The following is a 26,075-nucleotide window of genomic DNA, read 5'->3' on the forward strand; positions in this document are numbered from 1 at the left end:
CCTTAGGGCCTCCAGGACAGATCAAAGCAAGTCTGACTGGTCACGTGGTGGCACATGACCAATCGGAATCGCAATACGTCAATATGGTGTAATGACAGGGAGGGCCTCAGTACTTTAACACAAGACAAGTTGGCAGGTCTGCCACCAAATCTTGCAAATTAGGGCAACAAAAAAAAACAGGTGGCATCATTTCACTACAGAAAATTAAGAGCAGACTGCATTTCTAACAAATCAACTGGTATGTTTCTGTACTTGCAAGGTCTTTAAAACCTGGAAAAAGTGAATTTGATGCAGAGATGTACTGCATTTTTAAATTTAGTTTTTCCCATACAAATGCTTTAAGAACTTGAACTCTTTGAATGTGCCTGCTACTGCAGCCATGAACTTGCTTCTATTTTGTGGTGCTGATAAGCTGTAGGCTTATTAGGCTCTATGTACACGATACTGAAGTACTTATGCCAGATCTTGCTGTTGGAAACTTCCTGATAAGACGCAAAAATGGTCCGTATATTGCTTGTGTTTACATGCATACAGACGTGCAAACATTTGTACACCTATGTGATGTAGTGCGATTTTGCAGTCAAAATACTTCAATGGAAAATGTACGTACGTGCATTTTTTTAATACGATTTTAGGCGGTATAAAAAAAAAAAAAATCGGCCCCAAAACTGCACACCATCAAAATCGCATTACATTTGTAAAGCACTCACTCAAAAAATGAACAGCACCTGCAGTGCAAAATTGCACCTGAAATCGCATGCAAAACCGATCGCACAAATGTAAACCAGGCCTTAACCTTACAGAATTAAAGGGGGGTAGGGGTGTGATTAACACACATACTGTATATGCATAAGAAATATAGCCAGGTAATGCAGATTTTTTTTTGTGTGTGTGTGACATGAGCGCAGTACTAGTTTACTAACATTTACGTGACCGTGTGCATGAGGCAAAAGAAAACAATAGACTGAATTCAGATCAGTAAAGAATAAATGCCTGAATGCCTTAAAACATTGCATTTTTTGGTGTGAAGTCTTTATGCAATACCAAACTAGCAATGAAATAATGGGACAGAGAAATACGTGAAAAATACACAGGATAATGCATTTACACTGATTTAATGTAGTGAAAAGAGGTGTGCAAAGAGGTGTCAACCTAGTGATCAACTCCTCTCGAGCGAGGATTTTGGAAAATGTATGTTCCGTCAGTGCATGCAATCAGAATATAGTAGCGCAGCGGGGAGGGTTCCCCTTTTCACCTCAAATGTGTGGAGGAATGTGTTTTTTTTTTTTTTTTTGATCAGCTGGCTGGCAAAAAAAAAAAAAAAAAATGTAAAAAAAAAAAAAATCCATCTACGGACAGCTTAATGCTGTGCAGATAAACTATGGTTTCTGGAAAATTGCCTGACTACATCAAAAACACCAAGACACCACAATGAAATTAAACTTGTACAAGGGTGAATATCCACGTAACATACAAAAAAATGATATTGGCGCAAAAAAAAGTTCAATGTGATGACACCAAAGTCTTTGGGGGCCACAATGATGTATAGTGGACAAGAGTAATTATAAAAGTCTTTTGAAGGAGTCCATACATGGATGATGTTCGCTTAGTGGCAGCTGGTGTGAGAGCGCGAAGCGACTAAAGCAGAACAAGGGGAGAAACAAGTGCAGCATGCAGACAAACTTTAATGGAGCACACAAATGACTACTCACAAAAGATAGATGTAAAACGAGCATGTAACGCTATATAAGGGTCGACATTGCAGTCCTGAGGGTCCCCGGTGGCGAAGTTTGCAGGATTCTGGTGGTCAGGGGCTGCCTCGGTGACTATCGCTGCTCCTGAAGGAGCGCATGCTCTGCAAACGTGTCAACTTGCGTCTGGACATCACAACCCGGAAGTTACGTCACAGCCAGCCCGACGACGGTACTTTGCATTCAGCGGCGCAGGGAGCAGCGGAAGCCACCAAGGCAGCCCCTGACCACCGGAATCCTGCAAACTTCGCCACCGGGGACCCCCAGGACTGTGATTGTCAATGATCTCTATATAGCGCTACATACTCGGTTTACATCTACCTTTATGAGTAGTCATTTGTATGCTCCATTACAGTTCGTCTACTTGCTGCACTTAGAAGGTGCCTAAAGCAGCACACTGTGTACACTACACAAAAAAACCACTGGCTAGGCACATACTTAACCCTTTGATCGCCCTAGATCAGTGATGGCGAACCTTGGCAACCCAGATGTTTTGGAACTACATTTCCCATGATGCTCAACACTACACTGCAGAGTGCATGAGCATCATGGGAAATGTAGTTCCAAAACATCTGGGGTACCAAGGTTTACCATCACTACCCTAGATGTTTAACCCCTTCCCAGCCAGTGTCATTAGTACAGTGACAGTGCATATTTTTAGCACTGATCACTGTATTAGTGTCTCTGGTTCCCGCAAAGTGGCAGTCCCTGATCGCCATCATTACTAGTGAAAAAAATAAATAAACAAAATAAATAAAAATATCCCAGGCTTGGTAGATGCTATAACTTTTGCAAAAAACAATCAATATATGCTTACTGGGATTTTTTTTTCTAACCAAAAGCAAGTAGAATACATATTGGCCTAAATTTATGAAGAAACTTGATTTTTAAAAATGTTTTATTTGAGGTGTTTAAATAGCAGTTTTCGGTCTTTTAAAAATTAAAAAAACTGGGCTGATCAAAAACCACCAAAAGAAAGCCATTTGTGGGGAAACAAAATGAAAAATTTTATTTGGGTAGTGTCCCACAACCGCGCAATTGTCAGTTAAAGTAACGCAGTGCCGTATCGAAAAAAATGGCCTGGTGATGAAGGGGGTTAAATCTTCCGAAGTCTAGTGGATATGAACACTGACTTACTAAAGTAAGGCATTCTACAAATGTTAGAGGTAGCAAGAGTGGCCTGATATCCAGATGGACAAGGATTACATTACCTTGGAAAACCAAGTCCATTTCCTGAGATAGATCACAGTGTTCAAAAGGACTGTCACTTATTTTTAATACATATAAAGGGGCATCTAAATAGGGTAATGATAATAATATGAATACCATCATGGATAGAATAGTTTTGTTAAGAGGAACCTCTTAAAGGAGTTGCAAAGTCAGAAGGTTTATTTTATCTTAATGCATTAAGGAATGTACAGTAAGTGAATCAATATAACAAGTGAGAAATTAACAGAAGAAAGGAAAGAGGAATAAAAGATAAAGAATCAAGGGGAGAGGTAAGAAGAGAGCTCCTGAACTAGGAGCTAATGCTGTAAGGAATTAGCGGGGGGGGGGGGGTAAGAGATGGAGGAGGAAAAAAAAGAAAAGAAGGGGAGGTAGGGAAATTTTCCTTTTTATGGATTTGGAAGAGGAGGTGAATTGAACCCAGGCTAACAGTAAATCTCTAAATCTGTCCCCGGAATCTAATGTCAGAAGTTCTTCTATTCTCAAGATATCATTAACTGCATTGACCGATAATGTCAATGCAGGAATCGTAGACAGACATTTTCGAGAAAGTGGGTATCAGTTGTTTTGCAGCAGTTAAGTAGTATCTTAGAAAACAGGATTTCTAGAACTCTTAAGTGCTCTATCCCAAGGCCTGGTTCACACCTATGAATTTTTTTGTGCTTTTCTGTTTTGCAGAAACACTACGGTCCATTTAATATGGTTTCCTATGCGTCATGTTCACATCTGTGCATTTCATGCAAAGGGCCAGGGATTCACAGGTTGTGTTTTTGGTTCCATAGACTTCAATGAATCAAAAATGTTTATTAAAAAATGCAAAATGCACCTGGAATATGCATCAACCCCAACCTGTATAGGTGTGAAACAGGCCTTAGAAAGTGTAGAGGTTTTGGAGGAGAAACTTGGCAGCGTCCTCTGTGTAGGAATTCCTCTTTTTTCAGCAACATCTCTAATAAGGTCTTCAAAAGCTTCACCAAAAAGATAGCCTCCCTCAATGGCTAATCATGAGAGGTCTTTTGTATGCAACTTTAGCCAGACAGGCTTTAGGCCATAGAACATCTATGCATGCATGGAAATCAAAGCCATCCTGGACATTTGTGTGGTGACCACTAGTAAGACCCGGTTCACACTGATGCGAGTGCCGGGTTCGCATGTAATGTCGGAGCGCACTGCTCCGACATTACATGCGATCAGCTGTGCGGTGCGAGTTTAGCCATACAGTTTGTATGGCTAAATTCGCATCGCACCCGGTGCAAACACGCACAGGAGGCATTTTTGCAGCCGCATCAGGATCGGATCGCACAGCGGTTCACACTTGTGCGATCCCATCCTGTGCGAACTGCACGATCGCACTGCGATATGCGATCAAACTGGGGGTGTCGTTAAGATTACATTGACACCCCCAGCGGATCGCATATGGCAGTGTGAACTGCCGGGGGTGCGTGTGCGATGCGGGAAAAGGCTGCGAATTCGCAGCCTTCCCGCATCGCAATAGTGTGACCCGGCTCTAAAGCTTCAACATAGTAAGTAAAAGAGGAGGCAATTGCTGAAGGTGCTCTGATAAAGCAGGATCTTGAAAAACAGGATCAGGTTGGTTGCACATGTTCCAGATCCAGGTGGCTGCCTTCTGACAGACAAAGTAGCGATTGTTGAGTGAACCCGCCATCCTAAAATGAGCTCTTAAGAGATTTTCAGTTTTTCTATGCATAGGTTACCTAAAGGTAAAGATACCTTTGGGTGAAATAGTTAGAGGTTTATTCAAAAAAAGAAAGACGGGAGTTTTATAAAGAGTTTTGTGAGGATCCTTGGAGGAGGGAAAAATCCTGGACCCTGCAGCCAACTCAACACATTGCACCAAGTGCCAAAGTGAGCATTCATGCAGGATCCAGTGCCCAAGGCAACATTACAGGCCATCCCCACAGCGTGGAGTCTGGGTACAGCTCCCAATGTTTTACCAATCTGAATACACTGCTTCTGTAAAAATTGAGGTTGAAGAATTCTTAGAAAAAATAAATAAAAAAGTAGGGAGGTTGTTTTTTCCTGGGAAGAAGAGGTCCATCATCTACAGACACTAGAACAAAACTGAGGACACACAGGAGTGAGTGAGGGTTATAGGGGAGGCAGCTTAGGGGGTTTGTCAAGAGTTTTGCCAGTGTACAGTCACCTGAAGGTATGAGCCCATAACCCATGGTCTATGTCAGTAAACTGTATAGTAAAATTAAATTTCCACATTTTTCTTTAAAATCACAAGCTTCCACACAATATTTGGGCAGTTGTAACAAGCACTATTTCTACAGCTTTTTTTTTTTTTTCACCCCGTGTCTGAAAATTCTGCATGCAGTGCACTGACCTAAAAGCAAAACAACTTTATGCCTTGAATGCACATCCATGCTCAATTTTAAACTTTGACTGGGAGGTATATTTAGTACAGCTTCAGTGCAGAAAAGAGGTAATATTTAACAGCATTTTCATTTCCTCAGGGCAAACCGCAAAAAGAGTGGTCTACCTGTAAACACAAGGCAGATAATATAGTAAACCCGTTAAGACAAACAGGAAAACCGTCAAATGCTCTGATAATTATTATTCTCCTGTGAATGCAAGTAAAAATAAGAAAGAATATAAATTGCCCAAAATGGGGTTGATTTACCAAAAGTGGAGAGTGCAAAATCTAGTGCAGCTTTGCATGGTAGCCAATCAGTTTCTAACTTCAACTTGTTCAATTAGGGTTAGACAAAAAAAAAAAAAAAACTGGAAGCCGATTGGTTTCTATGCAGAGCTGTACCAGATTATGCACTCTCCACTTTTAGTAAATCAACCCCAATGTATCAATCTACCAAGAACAGAAATAAGGTGTTTTACCACAATTTAATTACCTTAACTTGAAAGCTACATTTTCCAATCCTGACAGATTCTTCATCCGTTTGCCATTGATGGGGTCGACTAGCCTCTGGAACATACACATCTTTCTTCCGCCGAAAACTCTGACGAAGTTTGTTCATCTTTGACAACCTGAAGAGCACAAAAATTTCTAGATTAAGCCTTAAATAAAACCATGGCGTCAAGCAATACACACCCTCTGGAGAGAATTGCCTTGTGGACGGCATCTTAAAAGGGACCACTATCAATGATTACCTAAACATGTCTGACAAACCTGGAACCAGGCTAGAATCGATGGAACAGCACCCTGAGTATTGTAACCAAAGGGCTTATTTGATTACTCATTAAAGCAGAGTTCCACCAAAAGTGGAACTTCCGCTCATTTGTTTCCTCCCCCCTCCGATGCCACCTTTCAGAGGGGGGGTAACGGGTACCTACCTGTTTGACAGGCACCCTTCCCCACTTCAGGGAGATGGCGCTGCGGCGTCATCCCTCGGAAGTTTGGCCCCTCCTCCTTCCCACGCCGCCGAGCCAATCCAAGGCTTCACGGCCGGGTTCCCTCTCCAGCAATGGCGGCGGAAGCACCTGACAGCCGATGGAAACATTGGCTGCGGTGCCGACATCACTGGATTCCAGGACAGGTAAGTGTCCTAATATTAAAAAAGTCAGCAGCTACAGTATGTGTAGCTGCTGACTTCATCTTTGGAGGGGGAGGGGGTGAGGCTGGAACGCCACTTTAAAGTGAGTTCTGGGAGCACAGAGGTGTCACAAGGAATTGAAAGTACACCATTTTGGTATTACATATTCACACAAGAAGCACTTTACCTGGAAGCAAGTGAATATAGTTATCACATCACCGCTATAGAATTAACGGTTACCTGCTTTGATATATACAGTATCTCACAAAAGTGAATACACCCCTCACATTTTTGTAACTATTTTTTCATGTGACAACACTGAAGAAACGACACTTTGCTGCAATGTGTGAGTAGTGAGTAGTGAGTAGTGAGTGTACAGCTTGATAAACATTGTAAAATTTGCTGTCCCCTAAAACAACAACACAGCCATTAACGTCTAAACCGCTGGCAACAAAAGTGAGTACACCCCTAAGTGAAAATGTCCAAATAGAGCCCAATTAGCCATTTCCCCTCCCTGGTGTCATGTTAGTGTTACAAGGCCTCAGGTGTGAATGGGGAGCAAGTGTGTTAAATTTGGTGTTATCGCTCACTCTCTCATATTGGTCACTGGAAGTTCAACATGGCACCTTGTGGCCTTTGTCTTTGGGAAATAGACGTATGAGTGGTGCCTGCATTGCTGCAGAGGTTGAAGGGGTGGGGGGGGGGGGGGGAAGGTCAGCTTGTCAGTGCTCAGACCATACCCTGCTCACTGCATCAAATTGGTCTGCATGGTTGTCGTCCCAGATGGAAGCCTTTTCTAAAGATGCACAAGAAAGCCTGCAAACAGTTTGCTAAAGACAAGCAGACTAAGGACATGGTTTACTGAAACCATGTCCTGTGGTCTGATGAGACCAAGATAAACTTTTTTGGTTCAGATGGTGTCAAGCTTGTATGGCTGCAACCAGGTGATGAGTACAAGGACAAGTGTGTCTTGCCTACAGCCGCCGGCACTGGGGAGCTACATTTCATGGAGGGAACCATGAATGCAAACATGTACTGTGACATGCTGAAGCAGAACATGACCCCCCCCCCCCTCCCTTTGGAGAATGGGCCGCAGGGCAGTATTCCAACACGATAACAACCCCAAACACCTCCAAGACGACCACTGCCTTGCTAAAGAAGCTGAGGGTAAAGGTGATGGACTGGCCAAGCAGGTCTCCAGACCTAAACCCTATTGAGCATCCGTGAGGCATCCTTAAATGGAAGGTGGAGGAGCGCAAGGTTGCTAACATTTACCAGCTCCGTAATGTCATCATGGAGGACTGGAAGATCACTCCAGTGGCAACCTGTCAAGCTCTGGTGAACTCCATGCCCAGGAGGGTTTAGGTAGTGCTGGAAAATGGTGGCCACACAAAATATTAACATTCTGGGCCAAATTTGGAATTTTCACTTAGGGGTGTACTCACTTTTGTTGCCAAAAGTTTAAACATTAATGGCTGTGTGTAGAGTTATTTTGAGTGGACAACAGATTTACACTGTTATACAAGCTGTACACTCACTACTTTACATTTTAGCAAAGTGTCATTTCTTCAGTGTTGTCACATGAAAAGATAATAAAATATTTACAAAAATGTGAGGGGTGTACTCACTTTTGTAAGATACTGAAGATGCACTTTTGAGATGGACTGCACTATTGTGATGCACTTTATATGCAATTTATTTGTATTATGATATATATTACCGGTTATGAAATGATTACAATTTGCTGATGACCATATAAACTTCAGAGCATGCGCAATACCAGTCTCTAAACATATACTGCCCTAAATAAAACCAGTCATGAAAACAATATTTTTAGTTTAGAAAAACTGTATTTTTGACTTACCGTAAAATCCTTTTCTCTGAGGTTCACTGACAGACACCGCTTTAAGGCCCCTTTCACACAGGGAGTCCGTTCAGATCCGCCTGTCAGTTTTTTAGGCGGATCTGAACGGACAGCCCATTCATCTCTATGGGGCATCGGATGTCAGCAGAGACATGTCCGCTGACATCCGATCCGTCAAAACCGAACGGAAACCCTATTTTCCATCCGTCTGGCGGATCGGATGAGAACGGACAGACGGTCCTTCCCATCCGATTCCCCCATAGAGATGCATGGGGACCTGGCAGCTGCGTCTCCGCACACAGCGCGGAGACACAGCTGTCATCCGCCTGCTCAGCGGGGGATCAGCGGATCGATCCCCCGCTGAGAAAAACGGAGTCCGTCTGAAGGACTCAGTGTGTGAAAGGGGCCAAAGTCTTTAGACTATTGGGTATTATGCGGTCTCCCTTCAGGAGTAGAACTAGGCAGAAACCTTTTTGGTTACACCCCTGGGGCAGTCCCAGAGGTATACCATCACTTCCTGCTGTAGGACTCCAGTTTGTAACCAGCAGTGTCAGAAGAAAAATAACTCAACCCCAACAGAGGGGCGAGTGATGTGTCTTGTCAGTGAACCTCAGAGAAAAGGATTTTACAGTAAGACAAAACTCCAGTTTGCTTTCGTTCACTGGCAGACAGCTTCAAGTCTTTAGACCATTGGGATGTCCCAAAGCAGTGTTAACATGAGGGGGTTCGAAAAAAAAAAAACTGAAAAACACAGAATTCCCAACAAGGCTAAACAGCCAACCAGGTAACAGGAGCTCAACTTAGGCACAACTGGAGCTCACCACCAGAAAAAATGTTCACCTTCAAGAAGAGGAAGCCTCTGCAACCGTAGCCTGCAAAGCTTTGCAGCCAAACACTGCATCCAAAGATGCAAATACATCCACCTTATAAAATTCTGTGAATGTGTGTACAGATGACCACGTAGCCGCCTTGCACACCGGAACCCCTGATGCCTGATGACAGAAGGCCCAGGAGGCACCAAGAGCCCTCGTAGAATGCACTAACAGGAAAAGGAGGAAACTGACCCTTAAAGGACTAGGATCACCGTCTGCCTGATCCACTTGGAAACCGTTGCAGCAGATGCTGCCTGCCCCTTACGAGGTCCATCCGTAAGAACAAACAAAGAAACGGATTTTCAAAATCGGTTCAGTCACCGCCAGGTACACCTGAACCGCCCTTACCACATCTAAGGAGTGTAAGGCAATTTCCTTAGTATGTTTAGGCTTAGGACATAGGGACTAACACAATATCTTCATTCAAATGAAACCCCGTGAAACCCCGAGACAACCTTAGGGAAGAATGCCTGACAGGGCTGCAACACCACTTTGTCCCTATGAATCACCAAGCAAGGTGACCGACTGGACAATGCAGCCAACTGCCGACACGTGACGTGCCGAAGAAATAGCTACTAAGAAAGCCACCTTCTGCGATAGAGTGAGCAGAAGAATTTCTGAAATATTTTTAAAAAGGAGGTTTTTGAAGCACCGACAGAACCAAAATTGAGATCCCACAGAGGTACCAGGGATCACACGGGAGGAGCCAGATGGCGAACTCACTTCACAAAAGTGTGAACCAATGACTTTGCTGCCAACTGCATTTGAAAAAAAATAGCCAAGGCGGAAATCTGGCCCTTGATAGTGCCCAGAGCCAAATGTTGATCTAAACCAAACTGAAGAAACTTCAACAGGCGAGACACAGTTAAGTAGCGGGGAGAACCCCCTGTGACTCACACCAAGTAATGTACGCCTTCCAAACTGGATGATAAACCTTCCTGGAAGTAGATTTCCGAGCCTTCAACAGTGTAGGAATCACCGACTGACAGCCCTCTGTCTTTCAGCACCTGTCTTTAAATAGCCAGGCTGTTAAAGCCAGCGACCGTAAAGCAGGATGGAAGATTGGTCCTCGAGACAGAAGATCTTCCCTGAGAGGAAGCTTCCAAGGGAGGTCTGTTACCAGACTTATCAGGCCTGCGTACCAAGACCGACGAGGCCATTCTGGTGCCACCAGAATGACTGGAATTCCTTCTACCTCGATTCTGCGTAGAAGTCTTAACAGAAGTAGTATTGGAGGAAAGGCGTAAATCAGACGATACTGACCCCAAGGGGCCACCAGAGTGTCTGTCGAAGGATCCTGAGATCTTGACACGAACCTCTGCACCTTCCTGTTGAGACCGGAAGCAAGCAGGTCCACATCCCCCACAGAAGACACAGTTGATGAAATACCTCCAGATGAAGAAACCATTCTCCCGGATCCAACGTCTGCCTACTGAGATACTCCGCTTGCCAATTCTCTACCCCCGGAACATGCACAGCAGAGAGAGCTGTAACATATCGCTCTGCCCAACTCAAGATGCCAGCCACTAGGGCACTCTTTGTAACCCCCCTTGATGATTGACATATGCCACAGCTGTAGCATTGGCTGATTGCATCTGTACAGGGTGCCCCTGTAGACAATCTGTCCATTGAGACAAACAAAGTCTGATAGCCCGAATTTTCAGGATGTTGATCGGTAACCTGGACTCCTCCCGAGTCCAGACACCTTGGGCCGAACACACTCCCAAGTCACCTCCCCATCCAGACTGGCATCTGTGGTGATTACAGTCCATTACAGGGAAAGAAAAGATTTTCCCAGACGTAGGGCTGGGGAGCGGAGCCACCATAGGAGAGATTCCCCTCAAACCCCCGACTCAAAATCAGGCTGTCCAATGACAGCGGATCCTTGTTCCATTTGATCAGGATCTCCCTTTGTAAGGATCTGGTGGGGAACTATGCAAACGGAACGTACAATATGACATACAACGGTGATCCCATTGGAGAAGGAAATTGTACTGAAACCTCCTTCGCCACCTGGCCCATGGGACTAAAGGATCATGGAGAACAGGAGGCAGATATACTGCATGCACTCCCTCGATGTCAGGAAAGACTTGGGACATCACCGCTTTTGTCCGATTCTTAAATTCCAGAACTTTTCTGTGAGAAAGAAATACTTGACCTAGAATCGTATTGAATTATACCCTGAGATACTTCAACACTTGTGTTGGGCACATCTGATAACTGATCAGCCACCCAAAACGAATGAGCATTTCCCAGGTCAGTGCCACGTGTTCCAGAATGAGAGCCTACAACCAGAAGTCGTCGATGGGATATCTGTATGCCTTCAATCCTCAACAACACGGAGACAGCCGACTGCCTTCAATCCTCAACAACGCGGAGACAGCCGACAATACCTTTGAAAATGTTCTGGGAGCAGTGCAGAGGCAGAAAAGACACTGAAATTGGAAATGCAAGCGCTCTTTGGCCAACGTGAGGATGCGATGGTGAACTGCATCTATAGGAACATGAAGGTAGGCATCCGCCAAGTCAATGGAAGTTATCCATTCCCCTTCTTTCACCACAGAAATTATCATTTCCAATTACTTCATTTTGAATGGTGAAACTTTTGTAAAGAAATTAAAACATTTTAAGTCGAAGACTGGTCTGATACCCCCCCGAGGCTTTCGCTACCGAAAATAAAGGGGAATAAACTCCTTGCCCACATTCTTGTCATGGAACTGGGAGAATGGCATTTGCCATTAAGAATTATTTTATGTAGGTTAGCAAACATTGTCTCTTGTTTGGACAAGTTGGAACTCTGGTCTCTACAAAAATGGCTAAAGGGGGGTCTTCCTCCGAATTCTAAACGATAGCCACTTTGAATGATGGTCAGAATTCAGATGTCCCATACTTCCAACCGCCCAGACGTCCCCAAAACGAGCTAGCCTTGCTCCTATCTGAGAAGACTGGGCGGAGATACCTTCAGAAGTCTTTGCCTGCAGCTTTTGTTGGCTGGTTGGACTTGGGCTACGTAGGCTTTGGCAGGATGAACTAACTCCTTGCCATTGCTGGAAGAATGGTCTACCCGATCTATACGCACTAGCTTCTCTGAACCCCTCCTTGGTCCTTTTAGGAAAATTTAAGTGCTGACCTTCTCTTCTCTCCTGCGGGAATAACCCCGTCTTGCTGCCAGAGACACAGTGAATAGCTGCCTCCAAAGCTTTGCCAAATAGAAGTTTCCCATCGAAGGGGACCGAGCAAAGGCTGTGCTTGGAGGTATTGTCTGCCGACCAATGCTTCAACCACAAATCTCCATGGGCCATGACGGAATGAGCCATTCTGACTTGGTCTACTACTGCTTCCGCCAGAAAATCCAATGCTATTTTTTCAAACTGCAAAAGAAGAAGATTTTCCAGTTTTGACCACTTCTTCCAAAAATTCAGCCTCTAAATCCGCCACCCAAGCTCTGAGGGCTGCGGCCACAGGAGTGCATGCTATAGCCGGCCTACATGCTCCTCCCGCCAGAGTATACATTTTTAAATCTGTGTGTCAACTCTGCAATCCATGAGATCTTTAAAAGAGACAGAATCTTCTAACAGAAGTGTAATATGGCGGGCCAACCTTTGCAATGAAGCATCCACCTTAGGAGTAGTGTCCCATAATTCCAAATCCTTCGAGCTGAAAGGATATAAAACTGACCCTATTGTAAACATTTAGCTTTTTGTCCGGTGTTGCCCATTCATCTTCCACAATTTCTTGAATCACAAAAATGGGAGGGAAGGAAGGAATTGATTTTTTCAATTCCGGGTAATATCTGCGCTGTTTCTTAGGAGGAGAGTCCTCCTACCACCATTTCATAGTTTCCTTGACTGCTTGTACCTTGGAGGGAACTAAAGAAGTGAAATGCATGAGACTCTGGCTCAATCTCAGATTACGAAGGGTAAGACTTCCCGTCTTCATCCAGGTTGTGACGCACAGACGTTCCTGGGTCCGAATCCTCCGATACAGATGACAGTGTAGGGGGAGCTGATCTTCTTGATCCCCTCCTTGACAGCAGCTTTAATGTAAAATTTGACCTGCCATGCATCTGCAGCATTATCCTGGGCAGCTTCCCCAGAAGGGCCTGAGCTGGACAAGCCCAACAGGCTTTCTTGGCTTCCCGAACTGGTGAAGAAGCTCTGGAAGAGGAAGAAGATCTTCTACTGTGCTTGCAGCCAGACTTGCGTTTCCTGGAAGCTTTCAGATGCCGTAACCACTCTTGGCTCGGATCTGAGCGAGTACAGTGAGGCAAAGGTGAAGGCGATCTGGAATGTCGTGACAGAAGGTTACTCCGCAGCAAACAACTGAGATCTGACATGCCTTGTCCCCGTTTTACTCTTCTGAGCCTGGGGCGCTAACTTTGAAGTGCTTTGAGGACGTTTATCCTGTGTTGGGCTCTTCTCTCTGAAAATCCATGGGTTTTTAGGGACTCGTAAGGACTGGAATAGTACCACTGGATTGGCGTAGAGCCAATGTGGTGCCTATATTTAAAAAGGAATCAAAGTCTTTGCCAAGTAACTATAGACCTGTTTAACTTCTATAGTCAGGAAGATACTGGAGAGTTTAATAAAAGACCACAGAGTAGTTCTTGCTGGACAAAAATAATTTAAAAATGACAACATGGATTCATGAAAGACAGAAGTTGTAAAATAAACCCGATTTCTTTTTATGAGGTGGTAAGTAAAACCTTGGACAGAGGGGGGTTGTGGATGTAGTATTACTTGGATTTTGCAAAAGCGTTGGACATCGTTGCCCACTTATGGCTTATGTGCAAGATAAAGTCTACAGCAGGGGTAATGAATTAAAATTCAAGGAGGTCCGGTCGCTAAAATTTTCTTTGGGCCGAGGTCCGAATCTGAAGTCTGAGCTATGACTCAGAAAGATGGGCAAAACAAAACGTGTCCATCAGCGTTGCTCTTAACATAAAATATGCCCATTTGAGTGTCCCTTAACATAAAATGTGTCCATCAGCGTGACCCTTAGCATAAAATTTTCCCATCAGTGTGACCCTTAACATAAAATAAGGGGCACGCTGATGGGCACATTTTATGTTAGGGGGCACGCTGATGGGCACATTTTATGTTAGGGGGCACGCTGATGGGCACATTTTATGTTAGGGGGCACTCTGATGGGCAAAACAAAACATTTAAATCAGCATTGCGCTTAACATAAAATATGCCCATTAGCGTGTCCCTTAACATAAAATATGCCCATTAGCGTGCCCCTTAACATAAAATATGCTCATCAGAGTGCCCCTTAATATAAAATATGCCCATCAGCGTGCCCCTTAGCATAAAATATACCCATCAGCGTGACCCTTAACATAAAATAGGGGGCACGCTGATGGGCACATTTTATGTTAGGGGGCACGCTGATGGGCACATTTTATGTTAGGGGGCACGCTGATGGGCACATTTTATGTTAGGGGGCACGCTGATGGGCACATTTTATGTTAGGGGGCACTGATGGGCAAAACAAAACATTTAAATCAGCATTGCTCTTAACATAAAATATGCCCATTAGCGTGCCCCTTAACATAAAATATGCCCATTAGCGTGCCCCTTAGCATAAAATATGCCCATCAGAGTGCCCCTTAACATAAAATATGCCCATCAGCGTGCTCCTTAGCATAAAAAAAGGGGCACGCTGATGGGCACATTTTATGTCAAGGGAGCACTCTGTTGGGCACATTTTTTTCTTTTTTATGGGGCACTCTAATGAGCAGAACAAAATATGGCAAAATATGCCAGTCTGCACACTAATGCTTGTGCAGCTATTCTCCCCTAAAATGTGCTCCACATACCTGAACTGCAGCCAGGAGCTGAGGAAAAAGCAGCGAACAGGGGGGCGGGGCGTGCACATAGTGTCACGCCCTAGCTCACTGCCCGAGTGTGAGGGAGCCGCAGTCAGGAGCAGGGGGCGGGACGCGCGCGTGACGTCATGCCCCCTACTCGCGGCCCGACAGGACACCGGCTGTGAGTGAGCCGCAGCGAGGAGGGGACTGAAGAACTAGGTAGCGGGCTCGCGGTCCCGGCGGAAGCATCGCGCGGGCCGCCATTTAGTGACCGCCGGTCTACAGGCTTGGAAAGATCAGTTTGTAAATGTCAAGAAAATTGGCTAAAAGATAGAATTCAGAGAGTAGTGGGTAATAATTCTTACTCTGAATGGTCTAAGGTTATCAGTGCTGTACTCTTCCTTTTTAATATCTTTATAAAAATGATATAGGGTCTGGGATTAAAAGTACAATTTCAGTTTTTTCAGAGGACACCAAGCTTTGCAGTGGAATAACTTCCTTACAGGATGTCTCCAACTTACAAGCCAACCTCAATGCACTGTTTCATTGGGCAACTATGTGGCAAATGAGGTTTAATGTTGAGAAATGTAAAGTTATGCACTTGGGGGCTAAGAATATGCATGCATCATGGGGGAATCCATAGTGGGGAAGGATCTGGATGTTTTGGTAGATCCTAAGCTTAATAAAAGCATGCAATGCCAAGCTGCAGTTTCCAAAGCAAGCAAAGTCCTTTCTTGTATTAACAGAGGCATGGACTCCAGAGAGCAATAACATTTTGCCCCTGTACAAATCATTAGTAAGACCTCATCTTGAACATGCAGTTCAGTTTTGGGCATCAGTTCTAAAAAAGGATATCGGGAAACTGGAGAACGTGCAAAGAAGGGCAACCAAACTGATAAGAGGAATGGAGGAGTTCAGCTAGGAGGAAAGATTAGAGGAACTGAATTTATTTTCTCTTGAGAAGAGGAGATTAAGGGGGGATATGATCTCAACATGTATAAATACATAAGGGGTCCATTTAGTGAACTTGGGGTTGAGTTATTCACTTTAGGGTCAACACAGAGGACAAGGGGGCAATCTTTATGTCTAGAGGAAAACATATTTCGTCTGCAAATACGGAAAGGTTTCTTCACCGTAAGAGCTGTGAAAATGTGTAATAGACTCCCTCCAGAGGTGGTTTCTAGGTGTACATAATATAAACGGGTACTAATATTTATTAGGTAAAGTGGATCCAGAGAATATCGGATTGCCTCTCGGGGTGATGAGGAAGGAATTTTTTTCCCCTGCTGTAGCAAAAAGGCTCAACCCAAGTAGGGTAATGGAAAACTTTTAAAAATATATCCAAATTTCTTTTAATTATTTGTATTAACTAAACACCCATATTTTCAATGTTTAGTTATACTTTCTTAATGTACTATAAAACTTCAGAGGAAGATTTGATTCATTATTGGACCACTTGCACACACCATGTACGTACAATGTGTGAAAAATCAGAACATTGTCGTTAGAGGAATCTAAAAACAGCCCTAATGGCACTTTTCTGGAGGTAGTTAATTTAGAAACTACCCCAGACTAATTCAGGCAAGCATTTACTCCGGTGTCTGTAACATTAGCGTCATACGCGGCAAATTCAGGCAGCTCTTACTACCGCTACTTTAGCAATCTGTCACTATGGCAGCAAAAAATTCTTTAAGAATTACTGCCAGTTCTCAGATTAGGAAACTGGCAGTAATAAAGAACACGGAGCTGGTGTAAAGAGGCAAGCCAAAACTCAAAGCGCTGTGACTGTTAGGAAACTGTCAAGTATGTGACAGCTTCCCGCACAGTCCTCTATCCCTGGCTCCATTCAGTTTTCAGGCAAGAAGTTGCCTAGCAGAAAGCAAAATGTAAAAACCGGGGAAACAGGTGATGGCAATGCCTATATTTAAGAAATTACTTGTCAACGAGCAGGTGGAGCATGATGGGGAACTGAGAGAATAGTTTCCCATCAGGTCTGCTTTACTCGACTGACAGCATACCACAGTGGGCAGATTCGATTATGACCACCACTGTTAGGGTAGCATTCTTCCTAACCACCAATGTAAGTAGTATTTTTGCCATTAGACCCTGTGAATTAAATTTGTTTTTTTTTTTTTTTTTTTTTTTTACGAAGGGTTTATGAAGACCTGCAATTTATTTTAGGCTTTCCCCTGGGGTAAAAAGGTTGAGAAAGGCTGGTAAAGGCAGTTGCTATTTTATAAATTTAGAAATGTACAAAGAAGGGAAACTCAGCACTGGCAGGTAAATATGCCCTTAGCTCAGGAATATACATTTTAAACACTGCTCTTGCTCTTCTACATTTGTAAATAAGGGGCAGTAAAACCCTGCGGTTGGGCCATGTTTTTACTGCCTCTGAATTGCTCCCTCCCTGTTGCTGCCACAGTCGGGACAGGAATTATACCTCGTCATGCTCAGGGGGCAGTACCACCCACCGAGCACGACCTATTCAAATGGATGTCACTACAATGCAACGGCGCACAGCCCATGCAGTTGTCCAATAATTAGATCTTTAAAACAGGCAGATAGGAGGCAATAAAACACCACTTACAAATTGCGGTCCGAAACGCGATCCGAAGGCAGATCGTGCGTCAGAAAGCAACACAAGCGTACATGAAGCCTAAAAATGCATTTGAAGTTTCACAATATTTTGGGGTGCCTTCAATCACGGAACAAGGGCAACATAACAGTGAGCAACAACTCGAAAGGAGTGTCAACATTTCTATACAGTATACAATAACTACTTTAACAGGTTTTGGCTTTAGATACACTGTAAAAACAGCATGGTAGATACAATCCCGATTCCAAAAAAGTTGGGACACTGTACAAATTGTGAATAAAAACAGAATGCAATGATGTGGAAGTTTCAAATTTCAATATTCAAATTTCAATATTTTATTCAGAATACAACATAGATGACATATCAAATGTTTAAACTGAGAAAATGTATCATTTTAAAAAGGGAAAAATAAGTTGATTTTAAATTTCATTACATCAACACATCTCAAAAAAGTTGGGACAAGGCCATGTTTACCACTGTGTGGCATCCCCTCTTCTTTTTATAACAGTCTGCAAACGTCTGGGGACTGAGGAGACAAGTTGCTCAAGTTTAGGAATAGGAATGTTGTCCCATTCTTGTCTAATACAGGCTTCTAGTTGCTCAACCGTCTTAGGTCTTCTTTGTCGCATCTTCCTCTTTATGATGCGCCAAATGTTTTCTATGGGTGTAGGATCTGGACTGCAGACTGCCCATTTCAGTACCCGGATCCTTCTTCTACCCATCCATGATGTTGTAATTGAGGCAGTATGTGGTCTGGCATTGTCCTGTTGGAAAATGCAAGGTCTTCCCTGAAAGAGACGATGGGAGCATATGCTGTTCTAGAACATTCAGCATTGATGGTGCCTTTCCAGATATGCAAGCTGCCCATGCCACATGCACTTATGCAACCCCATACCATCAGAGATGCAGGTTTCTGAACTGAGCGCTGATAACAACTTGGGTTGTCCTTGTCCTCTTTAGTCCAGATGACATGGCGTTCCAGTTTTCCAAAAAGAACTTAAAATTTTGATTCGTCTGACCACAGAACAGTTTTCCACTTTGCCACAGTCCATTTTAAATGAGCCTTGGCCCAGAGAAAACGCCTGCGCTGCTGGAACATGTTTAGATATGGCTTCTTTTTTGGCCTATAGAGTTTTACCCGGCAACGGCGAATGGCACGGTGGATTGTGCTCACCGGTAATGTTTTCTGAAGTATTCCTGAGCCCATGTTGTGATTTCCATTACAGTAGCATTCCTGTATGTGATACAGTGCTGTCTAAGGGCCCGAAGATCACAGGCATACACTATGGTTTTCCAGCCTTGACCCTTACGCAAAGAGATTGTTCCTCTGAATCTTTGGATGATATTATGCACTGTAGAGGATGATAAAATGAAACTTTGCAATTTTTCTCAGAGAAATTCCTTTCTGATATTGCTCCACTATTTTTTGCAACAGCATTGGGGGAATTGGAGATCCTCTGCCCATCTTGACTTCTGAGAGACACTGCCACTCTGAGAGACTCTTTTTATACCCAATCATGTAGCCAATTGACCTAATAAGTTGCAAATTGGTCCTCCAGCTGTTCTTTATGTGTACATTTAACTTTTCCGGCCTCTTATTGCTACCTGTCCCAACTTTTTTGGAATGTGTAGTAGGGATCGAACGATTATCGCTTTGGCCGATATTCACTTTTTTTCCAAGTATCGGTATCAGCCACAAACTTGGCCAATATGACCGATATTTCTGCCTCCGGAGGGGAAGGGGATTAGAGAGCCGCCTGATAACACAAAAAGCAGGGTTCTTCTGCTTACCCGGCGCAGGCGCTGTCATACAAAGTTCCGCCTCCTGGACCAGCTCCTACCTATGATAGACAGCACACTGGTGACATGTGGATGGGGGCGCTGGTCACTCTGCATTGGATGCGTGATTGAATGTGCAAAATATCGGCTCATATCGGCCGATACCGATACATTGTGACCAAAATATCGTTATCAGCCCTGGAAAAAACATATAGGTCTATCCCTAATGTGTAGCTCTCATGAAATCCAAAATGAGCCAATATTTGGCATGACATTTCAAAATGTCTCACTTTCAACATTTGATATGTTATCTATATTATATTGTGAATAAAATATAAGTTTGAGATTTGTAAATTAGTCCAGTCCTTTTTTTACTCACAATTTGTACAGTGTCCCAACTTTTTTGGAATTGGGTTTGTATGTGAAAAAACAACATACAGTAATCCCTTTAACTTTTTTTTTTTTGGCTAGAAAGAAACACTAAGGCCCTGTTCACATCTGAGCGTTTTTCAGCTCGTAAAAAACACATCTCAGAAATCTAAAAATGCCCAACAAGCAAAATCTCATTAATTTCAATGGCCCCTGTTCACATCAGCAAAGCCCCTGTTCACATCAGCAAAGCAAAACACCTGAAGCTCAAAAAAGTATGGGAGCTTCTTTTTTGGCAGATTACAAGTGTTTCTGTTAAAAGTCAATGCCTGCTTCCAAACACCTGCAAAAAAGCCCCCCCCCCCCAAAAAAAAAAAAAAACCTGAAAAACGATACGCTCAGGTGTGAATGGAGCCTAATATGTCAAAAATGTTCCAGCAAGTTGAAAATAGGGCAAGCAGTGAAAACTGTGATGCCCGGGTTACACATTATTGCTTTGAAGCTAAAGCTGTTGTAACCCTTACCGGTGTTCCGCGAGAATTACCTACCCGTGAGAAAAACCTACCCTCGTCACTTCCGGTGCACCCTCAGTGTGTGTAACGCGGCGGTTACATTAAAACAGCTGGGCTGCAATATGAGTCATCTCCGCTCCTGTCCCTGTCACTTCCCTGATCTCGGCTAGTAAATATAAAAGCGGCGGCGGCTGTATGAAAAGATAAATCACGGAGCCGAGAGCCGCTTTTATATTTACTAGCCAAGATCAGGAAAGTGACAGGGACAGGAGCGGAGATGACTCATAGTGCAGCACAGCTGTTTTAATGTAACTGCCGCGTGGGTAGGTTTTTTTCACGGACACCGTGATCATTTCATACTAGTGCGCATGCGCACTAGTCAGCTCCTCAGCTGTTCCATTAGGCATCCGGGGCTGGGCGCATGCGCTCTGCTGCGCTGCTCAGCTGGCCGGAAGTGACGAGGGTAGGTTTTTCTCATGGGGTAGGTAATTCTCACGGAACACCGGATTTTAAAAAGCAAAAAAAGCTGTTATAAACTACAAAAAAAAAAAAAAGGATTCTGTTCCTTTAAAAAATGTTGTACAGCACTGTGCTTGTGCTGTGTAATTTGGCCCTTTCTACCTTCTAAAATACTTGGCTTATCCTGCCTGGTGTGCCCCAATTTATGTTCTGTATACCTTATTTGATTATTTGAGTGCCACTCGGCGATCATGTGACTCCGCTGTAGTTGTCCAAACAGGGAAGCTTTGAAATAAGGTAAACAGCTACATATTTTTTTATAAACATACAATGGGGCACATATTTTAATCTAAAACAGGGGATTATAGCAAGAAAAAGTGTGGCTTTACAACCACTTTAAGACCTGCAATACCCAACCGCTTCAACAGATGCAAAGTGTAACCATGGGCAAAACTTTAAAACCACACTACATGCGGTCTGTCACTTGAATTAAAGTGCATCTATGGTCAAAATGCAAAACAATTATGTATATTAATTTCCACATTGATTTCCTACTAGTTCCATCCTACTCCTATAAATCTGAACTATAATTCAACTGTAGTTGTAGTGTACTTTGTAAATTTACTTTTCCAAGAATCCAAGTGACACATTTACTATGCCCTTTGGATATGCACCGCTGTGTCACAGAACCTGCCATATGAACTACAGAAGTTTGGAGAAGAAGAGTTTCAGGAGGCACAATCAGTGAACACCACATATTTGGGGGGGGGATTGTAGTGTAGAACAAAAACTGCTATGTGAATATGATGCATCATATATGCAATTATTGTGGTCATAGTTCTACCGGCACTTAAGAAATATTCTAAACTGCTTGCCAGTACTGAGCTACATATGACTAGAGAGAAAAGGGAACTGTATTTCATTATAACAGTGAATAGAGAGAAAAGGGAACTGTATTTCATTATAACAGTGAATACCTAACATGTGAAATTTCGAGGAGTGATAATGAGCACTGCCAACACTCACACGTACCTTATTATCACAATTAATACTCAGATCAGTCTTGTTGCCAGTGAATACTGGGACAAACACTGGCACGCTGTTTGTAGTACTGGGTTAAATGCCATTCAGTGGGGGAGATAGCTAAATCAGCAAAAAACACAGTTGATAGCGGTTTGTGCCGGTTTTCACAAAAAAAAAAAAAAAAATTATGCAGGAATTTTCCATATGGCTAGAATGAAAATACTGACATTTCTGTGTATGAAAGACACCGTTTGATAATTGATTAGCAGCTACCAATAAAGGCAAGTTTCACTTTATTTTAGTCAACTGGCCTTGGGCAGCGTCAGTCTAGCACACCATCCAGACCATAGTGTAGATTTTCCATTTTGTGATTATTAACTGGGTCAGTTATGTGCTCCAGTGGCTCTTTCCTCCAATTACCATATCTAAAACAGTTGCCTCTCTGCACGCCGTCTTATTACTATATATTCATTTCATATGCCCTTGGCAGCATAAAAATAACAAGGCCGTAAAACAAACTTAATCCGTACTGTAACACAATGACTACAAGTGTGTGTGTGTACACACACACACACACACACACACATACACACACGCTAGATTAAAAAGTAAATTTCAGTAATTCAAAAAGTAAAAAAACTCTTATAAATGAGTTACAGAGTGATATAATTCAAGCATTTCTTTCTTTTAATTTTGATGAGTATGGCTTTACAGCTAGTGAAGACCCAAAATTCAGTATCTCAGAAAATTAGAATACTGTAAAAAAAAGTTCAATATTCTGGACTCCGGGTGTTACACTCTAATCAGCTAATTAACTCACCTGTTAAGGTTTGCTGAGCCTTTTAGTTCATGCTGAGCCTTTTTAGTTAATCCGTTTTTCATCCATCCATTCCTATGGAAAACCGGATGTAAATGAATGATCATTCATTTACATCCGCTTCCGTCAACATCCGTTTTTTGTTTTTGCTTTTTTAACAGATGAAAGCCCTATTTTTCATCTGTTAAAAAAACAGATTGGATGAAAAACAGGTGACAACGGAAAAAAAAAACTGACAAAAGGATGAAAAACTGACAAAGGATAAAAAACTGACAAAGGATAAAAAACTGATGTTGACTAAAAAACCGTGCCTGAACTGATGAAATTGGCACGTATGTGTGAAAGGGGCCTAAATGGTCTCTTAGTGTGGTTCAGTAGGTTACACAATCATGGGGAAGACTTAACTTGACAGTTGTCCAGAAGACAGTCATTGACACCCTCCACAAGGAGAGCAAGTCACAAAAGGTAATTGCTAAAGTAGCTGGCTGTTCACAGAGTGCTGTATCCATGCATATTAATGGAAAGTTGAGTGGAAGGAAAAAAAAGTGTGGTAGAAAAAGGTGCACAAGCAACAGGGATAACCGCAGCCTTGAGAGGATTGTAAAGCAAAGGCCATTCAAGAATTTGGGGGCAATTTACAAGGAGTGGACTACAGCTGGTGTCGGTGCTTTAAGAGCCACCGACGTATCCAAGACATGGGCTACAACTATCCCATTCCTTGTGTCAAGCCACTCCTGAATCAGAGACAAATGTCAGAAGTGTCTTACCTGGGCAAAGGAGAAAAAGGACAAAAACTGTTGCGCAGTGGTCCAAAGTTTTTTTTTTTTTTTTTTGGATGAAAGTAAATTTTACATTTCATTTTGAAATCAAGGTCTGGAGTCTGGACAAAGAACAGAAAGCCACAGAATCCAAGTTGCATGAAGTCTAGTGTGAAGTTGCCACAGTCAGTGAGGATTTGGGGAGCCATGTCATCTGCAGGTGTTGTTCCACTGTGTTTCATCAAGTCCAAAGTTAGCGCAGCCCTCTAGCAGGAAATTAAAGAGTACTTCATTCTTCCCTCTGCTGACCAGCTTCATGGAGATGCTGATTTCACTTTCCAGCAGGCCTTGGCACCTTCCCATACTGCCAAAAGTACCAATTACAAGTTTAATGATCATGGTATCACTGTGCTTGATTGGCCAGCAAACTCACCTGACCTAAACCCATAGAGAATCTATGGCCTTTTCTCAAGAGGAAGATGGTAGACAACAGACCCAACAATGCAGACAAGCTGAAGGCTGATATCAAAGCAACCTGTGCTTCCATAACACCTCAGCAGTGCCACAGACTGATCGCCTCCATGCCATGCCAGATTGATGCAGTAATTTATGCAAAAGGAGCCCAGACCGAGTGCATTCTATACTGTACATGGACATACTCTTCAGTAAGCCAACATGTCGGTATAAAAATTATTTTGGTCATGTTTTATTCTAATTTGCTGAGATATTAATTTTGGGGTTTCACTAGCTGTAAACCATAATTAAAATTCAAAGAAAGAAATGCTTGAAATATATCAATTTGTGTAATGAACTATAATATATATATATATATATATATATATATATATATATATATATATATATATATATATATTACGCACACTTTTTGAATTGAATTACTAAAATAAATTAACTTTCTGATGATATCCTGTATGTGTGCTGCACTGTATATACCGACATCTATGGAGGGTATACCGAGCTGTATGTGTGCTGTACTGTGTATACTAACATGTATGGAGGGTATACTGGGCTGTATCTGTGCTGTACTGTACTGTGTATACCGACATGTATGGAGGGTAAGATTGGACTTGGGCATGTTCAAGATCCCACAGACACAGACGGGCAGTGAGACAGATCCTGATCGGCAGCTGCACAGATCAGAAAAAAATCTCACTGCCTGTGATTAGCCGTGTGCAGTGTCCTCTTCCTGGCAGGATCGTGCAGGTGGAATCCCGAAGACGTCCAAACCCATCTCTAATTGAGGGTGTACTGAGCTGTAGTTGTGCTGCACTATGTATACTGACATGTATGGATGGTGTACTGAGCTGTAGGTGTGCTGCACTATGTATACTGACATGTATGGAGGGTGTACTGAGCTGTAGGTGTGCTGCACTATGTATACTGACATGTATGGAGGGTGTACTGAGCTCTGTGTGTGCTGTACTTTGTATACGGACTCGTATGGAGGGTGTACTGAACTGTATGTGTGCTGCACGATATTTCCTGTTCCTGTTATGTAAATAAATAATGCATTCTGTATACAGGCCAACTAATCGGCTAACCAACTAATCGATTATGAAAATAGTTGACAACCAATTTTCATAAATATATTAGTTTTCAATCAATTTGTTGTTTTAGCCCTAATATTTACATTTTATTTCTTTAGCAGAGGCCCTATAGAATAAAATGGTGGCTGTTGCAATCACACGGTATTTGCGCAGCGGTTTTTCCAAATAAAATTTGTTTGGAAAAAAAAAAACAATTTTCATGAATTAAAAAACCCCACAACACTAAAGTTAGCCCAATTTTTTTGTATAACGTGAAAGAGGTTACACTGAGTAAATAGATAACCAACATAACCAACTATAAAAATGCGCCTGCCCTGGAATAGTGGCAAACTACCATTCTCTTCCACTTTCCATAGGCGATGCTTTAAATGCCTTTGCAGATTGGGAGTTTGCATGGGAGATCTGGTGCTGGAACTATTGCTCTTCTTCTGACGCTCGCAAACAATACCTCACGTGTGGTGCAACCACCATTTACATATGTGTGAGGAAACAACGTATGCATTCACATAAGCACGGTGGGACAGGGGCGCTTTCATTTTTTTTTTTATTATTATTTTATACAATTTTTTTTCTTTTGATCAGCTTTATTGCTATCACAAGGGATGGACCACTTGTCACAGTACACATTGTGACAGCATTGGCCATGACAGGTCCTCTTTATGGAGAGATCTGGGGTCTATTAGACACAGATCCATGTGATCAGCTGCCATCTTGGCTGCTGGTGGCCAGGTAAACAAAGAGGTGAAACCGGAAGTGACGACATATCTCATCCCTCCTAGTTTGCGGGGTTACAGAGAGAGGGGGACGTCAGTTCCTCTCCCTGTGTAGGGCAGATGGTGAGCCATTCTAAAGTGACTGAAACCCTCCGGCAGCAGGTTGTCTAGGTGAAGGCCAAAGGCACCCTTTCAGCCATAGCAAGAGAAGTTTGTCGTTCCAAATCTGTGATTTCTAGAATATTGCATCTTTACAACATCACAAAGTCTCCCAAGAAGGCTAGTTGTCCAGGAAAGAAATGCAAAATGACAGGATAATGCGGAGAATCTCAATGGGCAATCCGTTCAACACTGCAGCTGCGATTGCTCGCCAGTCCAGCGCTGAACAGAGTAAGGATCTGTCTCGTCATAGAATGTCTCACCGTTTGAGAGAAGATTTA

General features: G+C 42.9%; 1 protein-coding gene across 3 annotated transcripts in view; it reads right to left on the reverse strand.

The window, feature by feature from the left end:
* The window catches only part of NUMB (NUMB endocytic adaptor protein), a 211,229-nt gene that overhangs the window by 61,730 nt on the left and 123,424 nt on the right, over positions 1-26,075 (reverse strand). For all 3 annotated transcript variants that reach the window (XM_082275025.1, XM_082275026.1, XM_082275024.1), the window contains exon 3: positions 5,852-5,987. In XM_082275025.1, the coding sequence (XP_082131151.1) occupies positions 5,852-5,977 (126 nt within the window). In that variant the 5' untranslated portion in view covers positions 5,978-5,987. The remainder of the gene's footprint in view (positions 1-5,851; positions 5,988-26,075) is intronic.

Source organism: Pelophylax lessonae (assembly GCF_965119305.1).
Source record: "Pelophylax lessonae genome assembly, chromosome: 13".
Taxonomy (NCBI): Eukaryota; Metazoa; Chordata; class Amphibia; order Anura; family Ranidae; genus Pelophylax; species Pelophylax lessonae.